Source organism: Terrapene carolina, unplaced genomic scaffold (assembly GCF_002925995.2).
Source record: "Terrapene carolina triunguis isolate 2854851 unplaced genomic scaffold, T_m_triunguis-2.0 Scaffold613, whole genome shotgun sequence".
NCBI classification, from domain to species: domain Eukaryota; kingdom Metazoa; phylum Chordata; order Testudines; family Emydidae; genus Terrapene; species Terrapene triunguis.
In genome coordinates this window covers 2628485-2651789 of record NW_020664964.1, presented here as the reverse complement: position 1 = coordinate 2651789, position 23305 = coordinate 2628485, and the positions used below count along the sequence as shown (strand labels likewise).

The following is a 23305-nucleotide window of genomic DNA, read 5'->3' as shown; positions in this document are numbered from 1 at the left end:
GACCCACTGATCATTACATACAGTTCAAAGCAAACACAATTTATTAAACACCAATCAATTTAAAAAGTAAGGAAAAAATGGGAAAGGTTAAAGGAAAACACATGTCCCCGTGCCACTGTGCGCGTTTATCACAACCGGCGTCTCTGGAATGTAAGGGAAGTTCAGTCTGTTCCTCACAAGTCTGAAGCCTCCTTCTCAGGCCCTGGCTGTGCTGCAGGGATACTGCGGATTGGATACTTGCTCTGGCGGTGGCCACACACCCTCAGGGTTTAGGTGACAGGACCCTTCTTCCTAGTGTTGCCCCCGCCCCACTGGGGTTACAGGGACCCTCTAAGTCTAGCCTGCAAGGCCTCTTGACTGGGGGCATCTCCCTGCGCTGGGCCCACTGCCCAGGGTCCCCCTCATTCTCCCCAGCTGCTCACTGCACTCAGCTCTAGACTACTCCAGCCCTAGCCCCAACTCCACTCTGCCTCAGCACTGCTGCTGCTGCTCTGCCTCCAGCTCCCTGGGCTGCTTCTCTGGCCCCTCTGGCTCTGGTTGCTACAGCTCTGCTCCCGGTGCAGGTCTGCTCTCTGGGCTGCTTCTGTGACTCTGCTCCTGGCACTGACCTGCTTCCTGGACTCCTTTTCTGGCCCCTCTGGCTGGCAAGGCTCTGCTCTCTCCTTAGCTTGGCCCCACTCTGTCTGACCCAGGCAATTCTGGCTCACACCGAGGACGGGACCTCCTGGCATCCTGACTCCCTCATTAGCCTGCCCTCCCTGTCAATCAGATTGACCTGGAGCATTGGCCTCTCCCCTTGTTTCTGAGGACTGTCAGTATCAGGGTCCTGATTTCCCATTGACCCTTCCCCCTACTTTTGGTACTGGGAGTTAGCCAATCCCCCCGACACACACACTGAATTTTAGTAAGGGGCCTACAGTCCCCTTACATTTAGTGTCCACTTGGGTCACATTTTCCAGGTTTTCTCTGCAATCAGAAGTGTTGGAAATAGAGACAGGTTCTTAATCCCATGACTCCAACTGCTAGGTCTTTTAAGAAAAACGCCAAGTACCATGAAGCTTGCAATAAAACTGTGCACCACCAAGTGCAATGGGGTTTTGACGATTAGTATTGTTAGGAGCTCTTCCTGTTACTGTGAAGCTCTATCAAGGGCAGATGCTTCAGGTGTTGAGCTCCTTCCTGCCTGACATTTACACTCTGAGGACGCTTTCCTGTCAACGAGCAGTGATTTGTTTGTATTTGGGGAAGGGAGGCTTCTTCAGCCGTGGGAGCATGGCTAGGAGTTGGACCTCTGCAGCAGTCGGTACAAGCTGAGCAGCGCAGCAACGCTCAGCTCCCCTTTGAAAGAGTTCAGGACGAACTCCGAGCCTATTAAATGTAGGCAGCGGGGGCTGGGTTTCTCTTGCTGGGCTGACGCTTCCCTAGGCTGCTCCGTCCGGCTCTGCCCTCCAGGTTTTGCTGGCAGTGGGGCGGGGAGAAGGGAGGAGCCGCTGGCGGAGGATCCGGCAGGGTTTCCTGGAGGGGGAGCTTTAGCGCCCGCTCTCGGGTAGTTGTGCTGCTCCCAGGTTTGTGAAACTTTGCAAAGTTCCCAGGCCGCCCGCGGGCAGGAGCGCCCCCAGCGCGGGCATGGTGGGGCTGGCCGGCCGCGGCAAGTGGTGGGGCAGGCGGGGCCGGGCCCCCCGGGGAGCAGGGGCATTGCTGGCCCTGGGGCTGCTGGCGGCACTGGGTTTCCTGCTGTGGCGGCGCGTCCCCCCGGAGAGCGATGCTGCGCGTCCTGCCCGCGGGGCCCCCCAGCCGCCACTGCCCGGGGACCCCGAGCGCCTGCGGAGACCCGTGTACGAGAAGCCGCCCCTGGAGCCTGGGGCGCTGGGCGAGCTGGGCCAGGCTGTGCGGCTGGAGCTGAGCCCGGCCGAGAAGAACCGCCAAGAGGAGAGTATCCGGCATCACCAGATCAACATCTACCTGAGCGACCGCATCTCCCTGCACCGCCGCCTGCCCGAGCGCTGGAACCCGCTGTGAGTACCCGGCGCCCCCGCTGCGCCCTGCCCGGCACTCACTCTGTGCGCTCAGGTGCCGCCTGCTTCCCCGCCGCCCTCATGGGGTGGGTTCCCTTTTCCTGGGCGCGGCTGCCCTCTGCACACGCAGGCTCCCACTCGCTGCAGCCAGCCACTCCTACTCCGCGCCCCGCACAAAGGCGGCCAGAGATCCCGCAGAAGTGCCGCTGAGCTCGGTGAGCCCTCCTGGGCCTGCCAGGGATCTTGGCCCTGCAGACTGTTTAGTCGCCTCATTTGCCCTTGGTGACCGACTGAACTGAGCATTAAGTGCCATTTTGTGGTTTAAAAGATATACAGCCAACACATCAGGAATTAAGATTTATAGAAACAGAAGATTAGGGTTGGAAGAGACCGCAGGAGGTCATCTAGTCCAACCCCCTGCTCAAAACAGGACCAACACCAGCTAAATCATCCCAGCCAGAGCTTTGTCAAGGTGGGCCTTAAAAACCTCTACGGATGGAGATTCCACCATCTGCCTAGGTAACCCATTCCAGTGCTTCACCAAGCTCCTAGTGAAATCGTGTTTCCTAATATCCAACCTAGACCTCCCCCACAGCAACCGGAGACCATTGCTCCTTGTTCTGTCATCTGCCACCACTGAGAACAGGCCCTAGCTCCATCCTCTTTGGAACCCCCCTTCAGGTAGTTGAAGGCTGCTATCAAATCCCCCCTCACTCTTCTCTTCTGCAGACAAAACAAGCCCAGTTTCCTCAGCCTCTCCTCATAAGTCATGTGTCCCAGCCCCCTGATAACTTTACTTACCCTCTGCTGGACTCTCTTCAAGTTGTGCACATCCTTTCTGTAGTGGGGGGGACCAGAACTGGACACAATACTCCAGATGTGGTCTCACCAGTGCTGAATAGAGGGGAATAATCACTTCCCTCCGTCTGCTGGCAATGCTCCTACTAATGCAGCCCAATATGCCGTTAACCTTCTTGGCAACAAGGGCACACTGCTGACTCATATGCAGCTTCTCGTCCACTGTAATCCCCAGGTCCTTTTCTGCAGACCTGCTGCTTAACCAGTCGGTCCCCAGCCTATAGCGGTGCATGGGGTTCTTCCGCCCTAAGTGCAGGACTCTGCACTTGTCCTTGTTGAACCTCATCAGATTTCTTTTGGCCCAATCCTCCAATTGGTCTAGGTCACTCTGGACCAGGGTGTCCCAAACTTGGTTTGCGGCTTGTTCAGGGTAAGTCCCAGGCGGGACGCGAGACGCTTTGTTTACCTGAGCTTCCGCAGGTATGGCCCCACACAGCGCCCAGTGGCCGCGGTTCGCAGTTCCCGGCCAATGGGAGCCGCAGGAAGGGGCACAGGCCGGGCCACTGCTTCCTGCAGCTCCCATTGGCCTGGAACCGCAAACCGCGACCACTGGGAGCTGCGAGCGGCCGTACCTGCGGACGCTGAAGTAAACAAAGCGTCTTGCGGCCCGCCAGGGGCTTACCCTGAATAAGCCACAAACCAAGTTTGGGAACCCCTGCTCTGGACCCTATCCCTACCCTCCAACGTATCTATCTCTCCCCCCAACTTAGTGTCATCTGCGAACTTGCTGAGGGTACAATCTATCCCATCGTCCAGATCATTAATAAAGATGTTGAACAAAACTGGTCCCAGGACCGACCCCTGGGGCACTCCGCTTGATACCGGCTGTCAGCTAGACATCGAACCGTTGATCGCTACCCGTTGAGCCCGATAATCTAGCCAGATTTCTATCCATCTTATAGTCCATTCATCCAATCAATACTTTTTTAACTTGCTGGCAAGAATACTGTGGGAGACCATATCAAAAGCTTTGCTAAAGTCAGGATATATCACGTCCACCGCTTTCTCCATACCCACAGAGCCAGTTATCTCATCATAGAAGGCAATCAGATTGATCAGGCATGATTTGCCCTTGGTGAATCCATGTTGACTGTTCCTAATCACCTTCCTCTCCTCCAAGTGCTTCAAAATGGTTTCCTTGAGGACTTGCTCTATGATTTTTCCAGGGACTGAAGTGAGGCTGACTGGTCTGTAGTTCCCTGGGTTCTCTTTCTTGAGACTGTTGTTTTTGCTCCTTGGTGCAGTACATGGTACTGGTCTTTAAATCTTAATTTAGTAGGGTAGACTAGAAACAGTCTGTCTACCAGTACAGTGGTACTAGATGACAGCAGTCTGCTCTCTGAGCAAAGTTAGCTGTTGAGTTTAATTGCCAATTCCTTACTAATATACAGACTTCCTGCCCTGTAGTAACTTTGCATATGATTTTTCAAAGTGTTTAAAAATGAATGACCCTAAAACTGTTGGACATCTTATTGTATTTTGTATGCTTGTTTAAAAGACATGGAAATAGTATATTGGCAATGTGCGTATGGAGATGGGTGAGGGTCAGTTTCCTTGGATTGCACTAGCAATGTAATATCCACCTTAAACAAATATTGTTTAGTGGAGCATATATGAGCAATTATGCCCAAGAACAAATATTCTCAAGTTCAAACCAGTGCCGCTTACCATTAGCTTCTATCATGAGCATAAGATATGGCCCTCTTGTGTATCCACACACAGAAATGTTCCTAGTGGTACCCACCTTGCAACCACTGTTTTGGTTTAGCCTTACACAAAACAAGACTAACAGCTATGCGGTCTGACACTGAGAGTCTCCACTGGTGCAGTGCTAGTGGGGGTGGGGACTGCTGATGTAGTAATCTTCACAACACACATAATTTTTCTACTGCTGCCCCACAGTGCACAAGAATCTGTTATGATGGACTAGTAGTCTGCTTTCTAAAACCAGCCCTAACTTTACAAATAGTGCTGCACAGGCCTTGAATTTCACTTGTGTGCTGTTTCCACCGTATCTTTAAACACTTATGTGAAGTTTTTCTTACTGTAGTGGCACGCCTTAATGTTGGCTATCATACGAATAACTCAGACTGGTCCGAGGCCATTGTTCAGGCTCTGATAACGTTCTGGGAAGCAAAGAAGGTTCAGGATCAGTTCAACTGTATTATGTAATACCCCATAATCAGGTGGCAAAGCAGGGCATAGCCACCTAAAGCACAAGTGTTTAGCTGGTGTTTGCTACAGACCACCAAATCACACTAGGGAACAGCATGGCCCCCTCTTTATGCATCTATCTATCATTTGTAGGAAAAAAAGCTGCATGATCATGAGTGACTTCAATTGGAGTGACATATGCTGGACATCTCCTGCTGCCGGTACTAAAACATCCTTGGAATTTCTAAATATTATAGATGACAATTTCCTAACTCCAAAAGAGTTGCATCCAACATAGGGGAATCCTATAGTAGACCTGAGTTGACAGATAAAAAGGAACCAATCACAGAACAAAAAATTAATTGTACCTTAAGTACAAGTGAACGTTGCTTGATCACATTTATAGTGTGCAAACAGAATAAAGTCTAGACCACTAATATATACACTTGGTGCTTTAAAAGGGCCAATTTCACAAAGTTGAAAATAATTATGAGCCAAATCAGCTGAGAGGAAGAATTTAATCGGAAAAATGTGAATGATAATTAGGATTTGTTTAAGAACACTTTACTAGACGCCCCCAAAGCCACAATCCAGACTAAACCAACCTGGTTTAGAGGGGAAGTAAAGGCAGCTATCGACAATAAATAATATATATATGGAAGAAAGGGGAAGTGTATACTAGTAAATATAAATCGGAACCTGGGAATTGTAGAAAAATTAAAAGGGAAGCAAAGAAACACAAGGAAAAATCTGTGGTCTGCAGAGTTAAGGATAATAAGGATTTTTTAAAGTACATTAGGAACAAAATGAATCTTAACAACGGTATTGGTCCAATATTAGCTGGAAATGATAGAATTATCAATAATAATGCAGAAAAGTAAGAAGCCTTCAATAAATATTTCTGTTCTGTATTTGGGGAGAAATAGATGATATAGTCTCATCATATGAGCAACACATTTTTAAGTCAGCAAGTCCAGATAACTTTTATCCAAGAGTTTTAAAAGAGCTGGCTGAGGAGCTTGCTGGACTGTTAATGTTGATGTCAATAAGTCTTGGAACTTTTGGAGAAGTTCCAGAACACTGGAGGAAAACTAAAGCTGTGCAATATTTAAAAAGGGGAAATGGGATGACATGGGTAATTATAGGTCTGTCAGCCTGACATTGATTTCGGGCAAGATAATGGAGTGGTTGATGTGGGACTCAATTACATCTCTACCCTGATGTAACGCAATCCGATATAACACAAATTCTGATATAACGCGGTAAAGCAGTGCTCCAGGAGCGGGCGGGGCTGCACACTCCAGCGGATCAAAGCAAGTTCGATATAATGCGGTTTCACCTATAACGCGGTAAGATTTCTTTGGCTCTCGAGGACAGCGTTATATCGAGGTAGAGGTGTATTAAAGAATTAAAGGAACATAATATAATTGATGCCAATCAACATGATTTTATGGAAACTAACTTGATATCTTTTCTTGATGAGATTATGAGTTTAATTGATAAAAATAATAGTGTTGATGTAATATACTTAAACTTCTGTAAGGAGTTTTCCTTAGTACCACATAACATTTTGATTAAAACAAAACAGAATGATATGAAATAAACATAGTACACATTAAATGGATTAAAAATTGGCTAGCTGATAGGCCTCAATGTAATTGTAAATGAGAAATCAGCATCGAGTGTGTTTGTTTTTAGTGTGGTCCCACAGGGATTGGTTCTTTGCCTACACTATTTAATGGTTTTAGCATTTACCTGGAAGTATACATAAGATCATCACTGATAAAGTTTGCAGATAATGTACAAATTGGTGAAGTGGTAAATAATGAAGGAGACTGGTCATTGATACAGAGTGATCTGGATTGCTTGGTAAACTGGGCACAAGCAAATAATACGTGTTTTAATACTGCTAAGTGCAAAAGTGTGTGTGTGTGTGTATGTGTGTATATATAATATAAAAACAAAGAATGTAGGCCATACTTCGAGGATGGGCAACTCTATCCTGGCAAGCAGGGACTCTGAAAAAGATTGGGGGTCATGATAGATAATCAGCTGAAAGTCAGCTCCCAGTGCAATGTTGTGGTCAAAAGGGCCATTGTGATTCTTGGATGCATAAACAGGTAATCTCGAGTAGGAGCAGAGAGAATATTTTACTTCTGTTTTTGGCACTGGTGCAATTGCTGCTGGAATATTGTGTTCAGTTCTGGTGTCCACAGTTCAAAAAGGATGCTGATCAGTTGGAGAGGGTTGAGAGAAGAGCCACAGGAATGATTAAAGGATTAGAAAATATGCCGTATGAAGATAGACTCAAGGAGCTCAATCTATTTAATATAACAAAAAGAAGGTTAAGGGGTGTCTTGATTACAGTCTATAAATTACTGCATGGCAATTTTAAAATCAAGATTGGATGTTTTTGTCTAAAACAGAAGTTCTCAACTGGGGGTTCGCAGCCCTCTGGGGGGGGGCACAAGCTGGTTTCAGAGGGGACTGTGAGCCCTGGTGTCCCATGGGGCAAAAGCCCAGAGCCCAGGGGTGGAGTTGGAGGAACATCGGTCTTAACCAGAGCGGGGCAGTCCTGGGGGGCAGTTCCACACTTCCCGTACCTCCTCCTCTTCTCCCCCCACCGAGGCCCTGCCCCCTGGCCAGGTCAGAGACAGGAAGCCGGAGCTGGGCAGTGTGGGGTGGCTGCTGCTCTGGCTGGTGCCATCCAGTGGGCAACTGTGGTGCTCCCCCACCTCCTTCTGCTGCTGGTGCCCGGGGCTGCGGCTGCTCCTCAGCTCCCACCCCTCTTTGAATACTGCACAGCTGGTAAAAGCTGCCTGGGCATGGGCCTCCCACCACCACCATTCCAGCAGAGCTCTGATGGGGCAGAAGCAAGGGGGCCATTCTCACACAGAGACTTTTGCTGGAGCTGTGTTGGCAGGGAGCCATGGTCCAAATTCTCTGCTGTTGTAAACTGGCTCAGTAGAGCACATACATCACTGGAGAATTCAGCCCTGTGAGCACAGTCTCTCCCACTCTGACCCCCTTTTCTTCTCCCCCATCCCCATTTTTATTACCTCTTTATTCATTCATTCCCTTTGCTTCCTCCTTTATTTCATGACTCATCTACATGAGAAAGTTGCACCAGCCATAGGCACCAACTTTTACCAGCAACAGTGGGTGCTCGCGCCCCCGGCCCTGCCCCAACTCCACTCCTGCCCCACCCCCATTCCAACACCTTCCCCAAAGTCCCCACTCCAACTCCGCCCCTGCCCTGGCCCTATTGGACTCCTTCTCCAAATCCCCACCCCGGCCCCGCCTCTTCCCCAAGTACGCCGCATTCACCCTGCTCCCCCCTCCGTCCCAGTGCTTGCCACCGCGAAACAGCTGTTTCGCGGTGGCAAGCGCTGGAGCTAGGGGGAGAAGCGGTGCGCTCAGGGGAGGAGGCAGAGGTGGAGGTGAGCTCGGGGGTGGGGCAAGGAGCTACCGGTGGGTGCAGAGCACCCACCAATTTTTCCCCGTGGGTGCTCCAGCCCCGGAGCACCCACGGAGTTGGCACCTATGGCACCAGCTGTGATTTTAAATCTTTTTAGTTAAACCAGTGCAAACCCCTGTGTTGACACTTATTTCAGTTTGAGTGGCTTATTTAGGTTTACCTTTAAACCAGTTCCTAATCGACCCAAGTTAAACTGAAATAAGACACTTTTTTAAAAACAAAGATTGTGTGCATTCAGGGGTTTGCACCGGTTTAACTTAAATCAGTTCAGGAAAGAAAAAGCAAAAAAAAGCAATAGCAAAAAAAGCTATTCATGTAAACGCTCAGAAATGTGAGTAGGGATTCAGGCAGAACATATTGGTCTGAGGAACATAAAGTGAGGGTCACCTTTAAAAGGCTGGACAAGAGTGTACAAAGACTTTGGCATGACAGGACACATTACTACAGGTAGACAAGAAAATGATTCAGGAATATATAAGGAGAGAGTACAGAGTACAGTGAGGTAAATAATATTTTTTTGAAAGGGTAAGAGAAATAGACTGTTGCTCTAACCCATCATCTGGTCTCTGCTCTGCCTGACCAGTACTAAATTAATTTAATTTAATTAATTTAATATATCCTCAGTCTGGACAATAGTCCTTATTGGACTACCTCTATCCTTCTGTTCTCTCACAATCATCCTCAGCAAGATGATGAAAAAGAAATAGCTTACCTTAAAAAGTTGCATTGTATGTGAATATTAATATTGCCACTGCTTCTATACTTAGAGGGGCATGTAAGCTTGATTGTATGTAATTTTTTTTTTAAAGCAAATGATCCACATATTTCTATGATACTGATCTTACAGCATCAGTTCACTTCCCCCAAAAATACAATTTAGTTCCATAGTTACAATCCCACCAACTGAAAAACAGAATATATTAATTGCATAATAACTCTCCGCAACCTTCCTCATCACACTGTTTTCTCTATTCATGATTAATAAAGACATTTTAACAACATAAGAAATAGGTGCATTATAGCATGTGAAGAGTCATGTTACTGCTCTGTATGATCGATGAAGGACATAACACAGCTGAAGAACTTCAGGCCTATATCAATACTATGCCACCTCTACCAACTGTATGAGCATCTCATCTTAAATTGCCTGTCATCATTCATTGACAAGCACCTAATCCCAGAGCAAGCTGGATTCCACCCAGGCAAGTCATGCACTGGTCATGTGCTGAATATCACTCAATACATCGAAGATGGCCTTGAAAAAGGTATGGTAGTAGATGCCTTGTTTGTTGACCTATCAGCAGCATATGACACAATGAATCACCAATGGCTCCTCACTAAAATATACAACATGATGAAAGATCATCACCTCATATGGCTGATATAACCTCTATTAGAGAACTGACGTTTTTATGTTGAACTATGCAAGAAGCGGAGCCAATGGCAGCACCAGAAAAACGGCCTACCGCAAGGGAGCGTACTCTCGCCAATACTTTTCAACATCTACACAAATGACTACCTGATCCATCTCGGCACAAGAAATTTTATCTAAGCTGATGACCTACGTGTCAGTGCCCAAGCCAAGGATTTTGCCTAGATTGAAGCTATGCTAACATCGGGGCTGTCTAGGCTTTCAGTTTAAGACAGAAAATATCATATTGCCTCTATATAAATCCATCGTACGCCCACACCTTGAATACTGCATGCAGATGTGGTCGCCCCATCTCAAAAAGTTATATTGGAATTGGAAAAGGTTCAGAAAAGGGCAACAAAAATAATTAGGGATATAGAACGGCTTCCGTCTGAGGCGAGATTAATAAGACTGGGACTTTTCAGCTTGGAAAAGAGGCGATTGTGGGGGATATGACAGAGGTCTAAAATCATGAGTGGTATAGAGAAAGTAAATAAGGAAGTGTTATTTACTCCTTCTCATAATACAAGAACAAGGGGCCACCAAATGAAATTAATAGGTAGCAGGTTTAAAACAAACACAAGAAAGTATTTTTTCATGCAACGCACTGTAAACCTCTGGAACTCCTTGCCAGAGGGTGCTGTGAAGACGAATACTATAACAGGGTTCAAAAGGGAGCTAGATTCATGGAAGATAGGTCCATCAATGGCTATTAGCCAGGATGGGCAGGAATGGTGTCCCTAGCATTTGCCAGAAGCTGGGATTGGGTGACAGGGCATGGATCACTTGATGATAACCTGTCTGTTCATTCCCTTTGTGTACCTGCCATTGGCCACTGTCAGAGGACAGGATACTGGGCTTGATGGATCTATGGTCTGACCCAGTATGGCCATTCTTACGTTCTTATTACATCAAGAACCAATTGCGTGCCAGTCCAGACAAAATACAAGTGAGTCTCTTCTATTTTCATAATTGTGAGGCCAATAGACAACTCAACATCATCTGGAATAGGGTATCACTTCCCCACTGCTGGAATCCTGTCTACCTTAGAGTGACACTAGACCATTTTCTTTTCTTCAAGGCACGCATGGAGAAGATAAAAGGCAAAGTTAGCACGCAGAATAGCACACACAAAAAGCTTGCAAATTCAAAATGGGGAGTCAACCCAGCAACACTAAGAGCCTCTGCACTTGCACTTTGCTGTTCAATGGCCAAATACGCATGTCCAGTGTGGGAAAGATTGTCTCATGCAAAAAAAGCTGGATCATGTTCTGAATGATGGCTGCTGCTATATTGCAGAGTGTCAAACCATCAAATGTGAACAACTTTTATGTGCTTGCTGGAATTGATCCACCAGATATCAGGAGATTGGTCAAAAGCAAAATGGAACGATTATGACAAGCCAAAGATACCAGACATCTGTTGAATGGCTGCATGCTGGCAGTGAGATGCCTGAAATCTTGGAAAAGTTTCCTAGCTGCAATGGAACCACTTAAAAAAAATCACTGATGGCTGCCCAGTTGGAAATGTGATGCGAACAGCTAAAATTACTCAATGCGGATATCAAAATTCACATTGGCATTGTCGAATTCCTTTCTGCAGGCACAGAAGAGGATTGATCAACCTGGAAATGTTTAAATTGCCTCTGACAAGAGTTGGCAGGTCAAAGGTCCATATGTGGAATTGGGGCTATTCCAGTGACCCAGACACATGATACACCATGAAAGATACACCAGGGCCACAGACCCTGTCATGTGCCTAACACTGGAAAAACCTATGTCTGCAATGGAAGGACAAGAGAAGAACTGCTTTGTATACAATTTTCAATCCCCAGTTTTGGAAGAGTGTGTACAGAATACTTCTAATCTGTGCCATATACTTACCAGGCAATTCATGCAGCCCTAGCTGCAACTGCTTGTCTGTCCAATAGTGTGTAGGCTGCGGCCAGTTAAGTAGCTTCAGCACTATTCATTGAAAACTTCACCTTGCTTTTCACAAACATTATACAAAATGGATTAGGATGATATGAACCTCCCACAATATCCACAAAGTCCTGCATCACCATTAAGTAGCAATACTTTTTCTTAATGTACTCTTGGGATGGAGGGGGACTATTCTTCATCTTGAAGAAAATATAATTGCTTGTATTAAAGGACTGCATTGTTGGTATTTGCATACGAATTTACGTAGCAGATCACACCATGCTTTATTCAATTCAATATCCTGTCTCTGACAGGAGCCAGCACTATATGCTTCCGAGGAATATGCATAAAGCTCTCACTCTCTAGTAGTTAGAAACTGATTTCAGCCCTGAAATGTGAAGTTTAATACTTCTTCCAAAATTTGTTAGCATTAACTGTTATAACTGTGGATATTCTTGTTATCCTGTTCTTTAACTTATCTTGTTCCTAAATATTCAGTCCCATATTGAATATTGCTGTGTTTTTGTCCTCAATTGCATCTTGTAGCAATGAGTTCCACAGTGTAATTACATGTTGTATTAAAAAAAAAGTATTTCCTTTTATCCGTTTTGAATTTTCCACTTTTTAGCTGCACCAAATGTCCCCTTGTTCTTGTATTATAAATCAAGGTAAATAGAAGCTCCCAATCTACCTTCTCTGTACCATATACTCTTATCTCTGCTAGTTGTCTCCTTTCTAAGATAAATAATCTAGCTTTTCAGACTTTTCATATAAGCATTTTTCCACACCCCTAATTATTTTCTTTGTCCTTCTCTGAACCACCAGTAGTTCTGAAACACGCTTTTTGAGATGGGGTGACCAGTACTGCCCACTGATTTATATAGTGGCATTATTATTATTTATTTTATTGTATTACTTGCTGTCTCATTCCATATCCATCCTAATATATTGTGTCCTCTTATATGACTGCAGCAACACATTGAGCTGATTCTTTGTTGATGCTAAGTTCTCATAGCAGCATCTGTGAGTAATGCATTTGTCATCTCTGGTTGTTAGAAGACTCCATCCCATCCTGGCAGATGAGGATCTGGCATCAGTTATTTGCACCTTCAATTCTCAAATGGACTACAGCAATGCATTATACCTAGGCAGAATGTCTTTGGCACTTACGAAATTACAGCTGGTACAGAATTCTGAAGTGCATCTCCTCAGCCATACAGGCTACCATGAGTACATCGAACCTGCCCTTAGCTCTCCCATAGAATATTGAATCAAGTTTAAGGTCTCAGTTCATGGCTTGGGTCCTGGATATTTAAAAAACTGCCTGAAGCTCTGGGATGCAGACCATGGTTGACAACTACTCTTCTTTGTCACAGTGGAATTCTGCAATAAAATAAATAAATGAAAATAAATAAACTCTGCAGTGTTTTGTGTAGGGGACAGACCTTCCTTGTGGAGTGGTCCACGGTTGTGGACTGAACTTTCTGAGGAACTAAGGACCACCACAAACTTCACCACCATCTCTTCCAAGTGTGAGGCGCATTGCTTTGATTTTTGCCTTCGCTAACATAAAAACCAAAGCAACATGTACCGTTAAAAAAACCAATCAAACCCACAACTTACCAAAACAAGATACCATTGCACACATGTCTCTCCCAGGGAGCAGATGAGAGAACAAATGCCACATGACAGCTGTGTAGTCATGTTGCTTAATGCACTACTGGAAGGCGATCAGATACCACAGTGATGAGCATGGTATAAGAATCCATATAGAATAGAATACCTATTTCATTCATGTAGTTACCCCTACATGGATTGCTTAATATAGTAACACACTTAAGTAAACTGCACTACTGTAAGCCTCATTTTACATCTATGCAATGTATATGCATTAGGCGTTTGTATCAGTGTAATTACAATCAATGTAGTTAGACCTGTGCAAGTTGCTCTGAAGTTGATAGGGCCTCAGACAGACTATGGAAAGAGCTGTAGTCCTACTTGAGTGAGCACTAATCTTTGCAGGTATGGGCATTTAAACTATGTTGTAATAAGTTTCCATACATGATCTTCTCCATTTTCTGACTATTCTGGGTAGATATTGCATCTCCTTTGCTGTTTTCTCCATAAACTACAGACTCTAGTGCAAGGGTCTCAAAGTCCCGGCCTGCGGGCCATCTGCCACCTAAGAACCTCCTCACTGCGGCCTGCGGAGGAGAGACACATGCAGCCACGTGGCTGGCTCTGTCTGCTGCAGGCGCCGCCACGCCCCACAGCTCTCATTGGCTGGGGGAGAGGGACAGAGATACCATCACTAGTCACTGAGCAGTCAGCCATGGAGGCAGCATCATTAGTTGCCGGGCAGAGTCAGCCATGAATGTAGCGTCACTTTTTTCCACAATGAATATAAACAAGTCAAAATACCGAACACAACTATTTGATGCACACCTTGCTGCAATCCTGAAGGTTTCAACTGCTCAGTCACTGAGGCCAAACATCAACAAACTGACAGAACTGAAGCATTACCTGGTGTCTGGCAAACACTAAAAACTCTCTGGCAGGCGAAGAATTGTATAAAGTTGTATGCCAGTTTTATTATTTCTAAGAAATTTGAAATAAAAAATACAATATAAATGTTTTCTTTTCTGAACACCATCTTCAGTGACATTATTGGCCCGCTGGGAAGATTTGAGGACTGGCACTGGCCCTAAGGTAAATTGAGTTTGAGACCCCTGGTCTAGTGGACTTTACTTTTATTTGGAGAGAACAAAGCTGTTTGTAGAGAGCCCTGTTCACATCTAGAGTGTATAGATGGGTCTCCCAAAGAAGGGTGTGGATCTCGGGGTGGTACGTCAGGAGCAGAGTGTGATCGATGCATGTGGAAATCTGTGACCACTTTAGGAATAAAGTTTAAGTGTGGTCTAAGAATGATTCTTAAAGAATCACTTTGTCCTTATGAATATTAGTGTAAGGCAGGTCAGCCATCAGGGCTTGTAGTTTCTGGCTGAAGTGTTGGCTGTTAAGATGATGTTTCAAATGAGAGGTGTGAAACAGCAGTCTCCTAGGGGAATTGAGTGGCGCTTCTGTTAACTTTGTTAGCACCAAATTAAAGTCCTAAAAAGGGGCAATTCTTTCAGAGAAGGAAAGGTGTTGGTGAGGTCCTTCAGGAATTTTGAGACTATTCAGTAGGAGTATACACTAGCTCTCTGTATTAGCTTGTGATATGGCAATGAAATGGACCTGGATAGATAGTAGAGACAGTCCTAGTTTCTTCAGATGTAACAGTCTAAGATGGAGGAGACTAATCACTTGATAGCCTTTCTTCCTGGCCCATGTTGAAAATCTCTTCCACTTTTGGGTGTAGAATTTCAGAGTTGAAGGTTCCCAAGTTGGTAGCAGAATTGCTTGAACTTGAGAGAAACAGTTTAGGTCTGTGAAAGCCAAATGCCTAGAATCTCTGCTTTCCAGATGCAGAGATTCTGGATTGGGGTAGAGAACCCAATAGTCCCTGCATTCCCACTAACTGAGCGGTGTTAGGGTCTTTGTTGGACTGAAGAGAAGAAAGTCCAAACTGTCCATATAGGAGGGTGTAGTTTTGGGATGTTCAGTGTTATACAGACCTCATGTGTAACTGAGTATATGATGTTATGTATGTGAATGAAGTTCCATCAGTGTGAGAGAAAATTGTTGTCTGATGTGGTTTAGTCTTTAAGGTAGACAGGGCTTGTAGTATGTTCAGATATCTGTCACCTGGTGGAAAGATTCTTCCTAACACTGAATCCAGAACTATGCCTATGCAACATATCCTTTGACAGGGAGCAAGGATGGATTTTCCCCAGTTTATTTGCAGACCAGAGTCTGAAAATCCATGTCCATGTCTTTCTGTTAGTGCCTGGCTCAATCTTCCTCATATGAGCTGGTGGTCCAGATAGGAGAAGGTAGATGAATCCCCTGATATCTCAGCTGTGCAGCTACCACAACTAGAACTCATGTCAAGTGTGATAGGATAATTAGACAGGCCAAAAAAGAATTTGAAAAGCAAATAACAAAAGACAAAAAAACTAACAGCTAAAACTTTTTAAAGTACATCGGAAGCTGGAAGCCTGCCAGACAATCAATGGGGCCACTGGATGATCTAGGTGCTAAAGGAGCACTCAAGGAAGACAATGCTGTTGCAGAGAAGCAATATAAATTGTTTGCATTGGTCTTCACTGCAGAGGATGTGAGGGAGATTCTCATATTTGAGTCATTCTTTTTAGATGACAAATCTGAGGAACTATGCCAGATTGAGGTGTCATTAGAGGTGATTTTGGAACAAATTGATAAATTAAACAGTAATAAGTCACCAGGCTCAGCTGGTATTCACCCAAAAGTTCTGAAGGAACTCAAATATGAAATTGCAGAACTACTAACTGTGGTGTGTAACCTATCTCTTAAATCAGTCTCTGTACCAGATGACTGGAGGATAGCTAATGTAACACCGATTTATTTTCAATGTCTCCATAGGTGATCTTGGCAATTACAGGCCAGTGAGCCTAACTTCAGAACCAGACAAATTGGTTGAAACTATAGTAAAGAACAGAATTACCATATACATAAATTAAAAAAATATGTTGGGGAAGAGTCAACATGGCTTTTGTAAAGAGAAATCACGCTTCACCAATCTATTAGAATTCTTTGAGGGGGTCAACAAACGTGGACAAGGGTGATCCAATGGCTATGTGGTATAATTGGACTTTCAGAAAGCCTTTGACAAGGTCCCTCACCAAAGGCTCTTAAGCAAAGTAAGCTGTCATAGGATAAGATGGAAAGTCCTCTCATGGATCAGTAACTAGTTAAAAGACAGAAACAAAGGGTAGGAATAAATGGTTAGTTTTCACAGTGGAGGGGTAAACAGTGGGGTCCCCCAAGGATCTGTACTGGGACCTGTGTGTATTCATAAATGACTTGGAAAAAGGGGTAAATAGGTGGCAAAGTTTGCAGATGATACAAAATTACTCAAGAGAGTTAAATCCAAAGTAAACTTTAAAGAGTTAGGAAGGGATCTCTGGAAACTTGGTAACTAGGCAACGAAATGGCAGATGAAATTCAATGTTGATAAATGCAAAGTAATGTACATAGGAAAACATAATTCCAACTATACATACAAAATGTTCGGTTCTAAATTAGCTGTTACTACTCAAGAAAGAGATCATTGTGAGTCATCTTGGATATTTCTCTGAAAATATCTGCTCAATGTGTACCAGCAGTCAAAAAGCTAACAGCATGTTAGGAACTATTAGGAAAGGGATAGATAATAAGACAGAAAATATTATAATGCCATTATATAAATCCATGGTACCACCCTCATCTTGAATACTGCGTGCAGTTCTGTTTGCCCCAAAAGAGATATTAGAATTGGAAAAAATATAGATAAGGGCAACAAAATGATTGAGGGTATGGAACAGCTTCCATGTGGAGAGAGATTAAAAAGACTGGGACTGTTCAGCTTAGAAAATAGATGATTAGAAGGGGATATGTAGAGGTCTATAAATCTGGTGTGGAAGTGAATAAAGCAGTGTTATTTACCCATTCACATAACACAAGAACCAGGGATAACCCAAAGAACTGATTAGGCAGAAGGTTTAAAACAAACATAAGGAAGTACTTCTTCACACAATGCATAGTCAACCTCTGTAACTCATTGCCAGGATAAGTTGTGAAGGCCAAAAGTATAACTGGGTTCAAAAAAGAATTAGATAAGTTCATGGAGGATAGGTCCATAAATAGGTAGTAACCAAGATGGTCAGAGACCCAATCCCATGCTCTGGGAGTCCCTATGCCTCTGACTGCCAGAAGCTGGGACTGGATGACCTGGGATGCATCACTGGATAATTGTGCTGTTTTGTTCATTCCCTCTGAAGCATCTGTAACCAACCACTGTCAAAAGAAAGGATATTCAGCTAGATAGACCATTGGTCTGAGTCAGTTCTTAATTTGGCGTATCCTTTCAGTGCCATAGATAGACTGACAAGTAGCACTCCATTGTTCTTCTTTCCCACATATAACCTCAGATATTTGTAATGTGTTTCTGATGGCTATGAGGAAGTAGACATCTTTGGGATTGAGAACCACAAACCAATCTTATTAGGATACAGAAGGGATGATGATGATTACCATGGTCATAAACTTGAACGTAAAAACTGTGATGAATCTATGTAGCCTTCTCAGAGCCATTCTAGGACCATGCATAACAGGCCTGTGCCTGTACCACCTTCTTTTCTTGAGGGATCTGGTTCCTCTTCTGATGAGTCTCATTCCTCCTAAAGTACTGTCTTGTGAGAAGGATCCTTGAAGGAACGGGGGAAGGGGATGGTGGTTTTACAGGGAGTGTGATGTGAAACTGTATGGTGTATGAATTGCAGAGGGTATAATCCAAAGCTCTGAAGTAAAATGTCATTTAAAAATGGAGAGAATTTCAGAAAGGAAGGGGTGCAGAAGTATCAGAATAGGTGTCATGTTCTGGGAGTGCAATTCAGACCAGTGAGGGGTTGTGTCCCTGCCTGCCCTGTAACTCTAGGTGCCTCAAATGCCCTGTTGCAGTGGCTCACACACTAGAATGCCAGCAGACGAGCATCCAGGTCACTTCTTGAGTGTCTATGTGCTGTACAGCCCTGGATCAGCAGCTCTGACTCCAGCAGCCTGCCTACAGCACAAGAGCCCCACCCTGGTTTCCATTAGCCTTGGTTACTACTTGCAGGGTAACCCCCAGCACACCGCAAGTCCTGATGTTTCCCAAAACCATCTGCTCTGAAGTGTCCAGTCCTCTCCTGGACCACTCAGAGAAATAATAAGGTTGGTTTGGTTAAAGAGACAAAACCACATTAGAGCTTATTAATTTAACTGGGGTAAACTGATTCCCGTCAAGCACAGCACGGAGTTGGTTTATACTAAAAAAAAAAAAAAAATTATTAATAATAGGACCTAGGTTAAGTGATGCCAAGTAAAAGGAATAAAGTTAGAAAGGGTTACAAACCAATAAAAGTGCAAACACATATCTAAAAGCCTAACCCTTAATCTAGCAAGGTACAAGTTTTGTTGAAGATGGTTCTCTCTCCAATTATTCTTCTTCCCAGCCATGGCTGACTTTCCCTCGGTCAGGACCTTCTACAGAAGTACAAGATGCTGGTTTCCCTTGGCTTCTTAGGTGAAAGGTCTTTGCCTAAGCAGGTTTCTCATCTCAGTACACAGAGACTTCAAGCCCTCTCCCCCAACTGGTAGAAGGACCCTTCTTTCTCAGCTTTGCAAGACTTCTGTCCCTTTGTGTCTGTGTAGTACTGAATGCCAAAATGGCTTTCTGCCTCTGTTTATCTCTCTCAAAGTTCAATGACCTTGTTTCAAGAGGCAGGATGACACCATGCTGTTCTTCACTTCCTGTGATCTTCGCAGCCTGCTGCTGATTGAAATGTAAATGGGGCCGCCCTTGGTTTTGGTCACACCTTGCTTAATTTCATTGGAGACAGGTAGAGAGCTGTGATGTTCCCTCCTGTCTGGGAGAGACGTGTCTCTCCCTTTGTTTGGTTACAAACTGTAAAGCACAATATTAATGCGTATCTATAATTCCTTATTTAGCATTGATACATACGATTCACAATTATATTAATCACCAGTGTGTCATAGACTTTCATAAAACACTTAATTCATCATACGTTTATAGTACAGTAGTACTGTACAATCAGTTGATTCAGTTGCTTATCACTTGAGCTTCAGACCCCATCTTTATAGCCCAGATAAAGTTTCTCTTCCCAGCTGAGGTGTAGACCCCATGCTGTATCCTTCCCCACTTGTTAACTTGATAGTTTTTTTTTTATCTCCTATGTAAATAGACCTTAATTCTCTCTGCCTGACGACCAGGCTAGTCAGAAAAATAAGCATATTCCTTTGTCTAGGGCAGACTTGTTTACCAACATACATCACACAAGAATATTAATGATCAGCGAGTTATTAGTTTTCCAGTGATATCTTACATGCCACCTATTAGATACAGATTAAGACATCAGTGAATTGGGGTACACTGAACTGGTCAAGCCAGCTGAAACTCATTGCATGATACCAGTGAGCCCTTTGCCCCTGAAGAAATTCTTCTTCTAAAAATCATGGAATGAGCAGAGACACTGGCTTTATGGCTTATTACAACAATCTATAATCCACTTAACCCATTCCCCCCAGCTTTTTTCCCCCTTTCTCTCCCTTATGACTGGAGAGGTGTTAAAGGGCCACCTCACCTTGAAATATGTCTTAACTCCTTATGCTAAACAATCTGTTTCATCTTGTATTTATCTGTGACACTCTGAGTACATTTCCCAGACCTGGAGAAGAGCTCTGTGTAAGCTCAAAAGCTTGTCATTCTCACCAACAGAAGTTGGTCCAATAAAACATATTACCTCACCCACCTTCTCTTTCCAATAAATGTGTTGTGTTGAATACCCCAGGGGTAGGTGAAATGGTTCATACAGTGTGTAGATGATTAGATGCTGTGGTGATGTGTGCAAACTAAAAACCTATTTCACAGAGTTAAATACAAAAATAAAAGAGAGAGGGGATGTAATGTTATGGTAGTATAGTTAAATACACAAGTCAGGAAATGCAAAAAGGTGAGGTATAACTGCTAGCTTTTAAATTAGGGAAGTTCTAGGGGGGTTAGACTAGATGACCCATGTGATCCCTTCTAACCCTATGATTCTATATATGTTGTCTTTTCTATTCATGTTTTTATGGTTAAATATTAGACGGCGCAAACAGCAACATTTATACTTACGATATACATTAAAGGGCCAGGAGGCTCTTAAATTTGCAGTCTAGTCATCTGGTAGATTTGGCAGTTTCTTGAGGCAGTGCTTCTACTGGTGTAGAAAAATAGCATTTTTTTAGTAAATCATGGATGGGTAAAGCAAAGCAAATTAAATCTATTTGACATGGAATTGTTTCCAGGCAAGGGCATGGTATATTCTGCCCTCTATTTCTATATTGCAAGTAAAAATGCTGAAAAATATAAATTCTGTTCCCAGATTCCTTGATCTTACCCTCTGATCGCAAAGCTGTAAAAACCTTATTGATCATAGTATGTTTGGAATCTTACAACTTTAGTCTTGAGTTTGTTGTTGTAGATCACCCTTGGAATTCTGTGTGAACTTTTTGATCAAGAGATACTAGCATTTTTGGTGTCTGATGGCCATTTTTCAAAATATTTGACAGGATTGTGAATTTACTCTCCTTCTGCAAAGCCAATTATGTGTGTACTTTTATACCTTTCTCTGTTCTTGAGGTTTTTAGTATCATGTTCCAGCATTTTTATGGTCTTCTTGGAATTATGGCACTTTGTTGCACAAATCCCATTGTCTTTATCTGTTACTGAATTTTCTTTAGATATATTTTGGCTTTTTCTGTAGTAGCAATTTTGCTATTGAGCACTTCCACTTTGTTCTCTAGTTTTTCAAATTTAGCCTCCAGGACAAAAGTTAAGTTATCAGCAATTTAGGCAAAAAATAATAGCAGGTCTTAGTTGTTGCACTGGGTGTGTCTTCCTGTGGTGAGCCGGAGGCCACAGCGTTTTCCCCATTGTAAAATTCTTCTTTAAATTGAAGTCATTTTCTGATGGGACACATATTACATGTGAATGAGCCAGTTACATCTTCCCTTGTCTTTTTAGATGTTTGGATACTTTTGAAATATAAATGTAAAACTGAAGAAGTTAGATTCCCCCTGAAAAATAGCTACCTCACTAAGCACATTGCATGACCTCCCTCATTGTTCCTTTATATCTTTGATGTGTTCTTGCTAAAAAAAAATTAGTAAGCACTATATGCAGTCTTCATTTGAAAACTTTTCTGAAAATTTACAGATAATTTCACACTTTTACTAATTTGGGTCCCCTTATTTACAGGTGCAAAGAGAAGAAGTATGATTATCATAACCTGCCAAAAACCTCAGTTGTAATAGCTTTTTATAATGAGGCTTGGTCAACACTTCTGCGAACAGTTCACAGTGTTCTTGAAACATCCCCAGATATTCTGCTGGAAGAAGTTATCCTGGTGGATGATTATAGTGACAAAGGTAGGTATTTCATTGTATAAAGAACAGTACTCTTGACAGACAGACAAGGTGGGTGAAGTAAAAGTCTGCAGGAGTAGAAAGTATACTGATATGGTAATGGCTCACTAAAATTTTGTAATTGTTATATTTAGCCATACTGTAGCTTGAAATCGCTTTTACTTTGCCATGCTGATGGGACTGTCAAATTCAGTGTCTTATTCAGCAAGTTGAGGGGAGGAACAGTCTAATGGTTATAGTGCTAACTTGAGACTTTAGAGATTTGGATTCAATTCCCTGGTCCACTGCAGTCTTCCTATGTGACCGTGGGCAAGTCCCTCTAATCTCTGTAGGCCTCAGTTCCCCATTTATACCTCACAAAGTTGTTATGAGGATAAAGACATTGAAGATTGTGAGGCACTCACATGCTACAGTAGTGGGAACCCATGTAAGATAGCTAGCAGCTAGAAATATGTGTCATAAAAATATTAGGTGTAGTTTTGTCTGCCACTCATAATGTAAGATCATTATACTCTGGCTATTTTTAAATATTATATTAAAGAAATGGTTTTTTGGCAGGGATTTTTTTTTTTTTTTTTTTTTTTTTTTTTTAATTGCTCCTTATCTTTTAAGAGCTTTCAGGATTTTTAGAGATACTGCTAATATATATATATATATTATATATAATAATAATATATATATATAAATATAAATATGCATGTTTACAGTTCTTTCATTCTAAAATATCACTTTGAATGTATGTGGAAGAATTAGATATATTTTTCATATTCCTATGGAATAGTTTATTAAAAGTATTTGTAGAGTACAAGGAAGCTAGTGCGTGGCAGTACTTCTGTCCAAAGCCCACATGAAGGGGGCAGTATGGAAAATTCTGAACAATTAATCATCAAGAACATTCTGGTACAAACATAACTTGTTTGAAATTTTTACTTATTTTACTTTTTTAAACCTTTACTTGATTTTCCTGCACTGTAAATTGATATGGCCTACAGTGAAGGATTGTAGAATGGATGTAAAATTTTATACACAAATGAGTGATAAATTTAAGCTACTGGTCCTTTCAGTTTCTACAAAGTTCTGCTCTTTTCTGCCACAACTTATTTCTGAATATTTTTCTATTATACTAGCACACCTAGATTCAGAAGTGTTACTCAATGAATTTTTTTAATTGTGATGTACTTAATAAAAAAGGATATCTCTCACAGTCTGCGTATCTTAAAACAACTTTTAAAAAACGACTTAAAATGTATATATTTTGAAATATACATTTTATGTTTCAACACATACAATATAGTAAGCTATTGTCCACAACTTATATTAAACATACTGGTATTTATTTTTGAATGTATAATTAAAATACTGTAAATATCTTAAATGACCA

The 23305-nt window shown here is 43.0% G+C and overlaps 1 protein-coding gene across 1 annotated transcript in view; it reads left to right on the top strand.

Annotated features, from left to right (window-relative positions):
- Nucleotides 1-1510: 1510 nt before the first annotated feature.
- GALNT12 (polypeptide N-acetylgalactosaminyltransferase 12) overlaps nucleotides 1511-23305 on the top strand; it is an 86455-nt gene continuing 64660 nt past the window's right edge. The window contains exons 1-2 of the mRNA XM_024195107.3: nucleotides 1511-2015; nucleotides 21758-21927. Of these exons, the coding sequence (XP_024050875.1) occupies nucleotides 1627-2015; nucleotides 21758-21927 (559 nt within the window). The 5' untranslated portion in view covers nucleotides 1511-1626. The remainder of the gene's footprint in view (nucleotides 2016-21757; nucleotides 21928-23305) is intronic.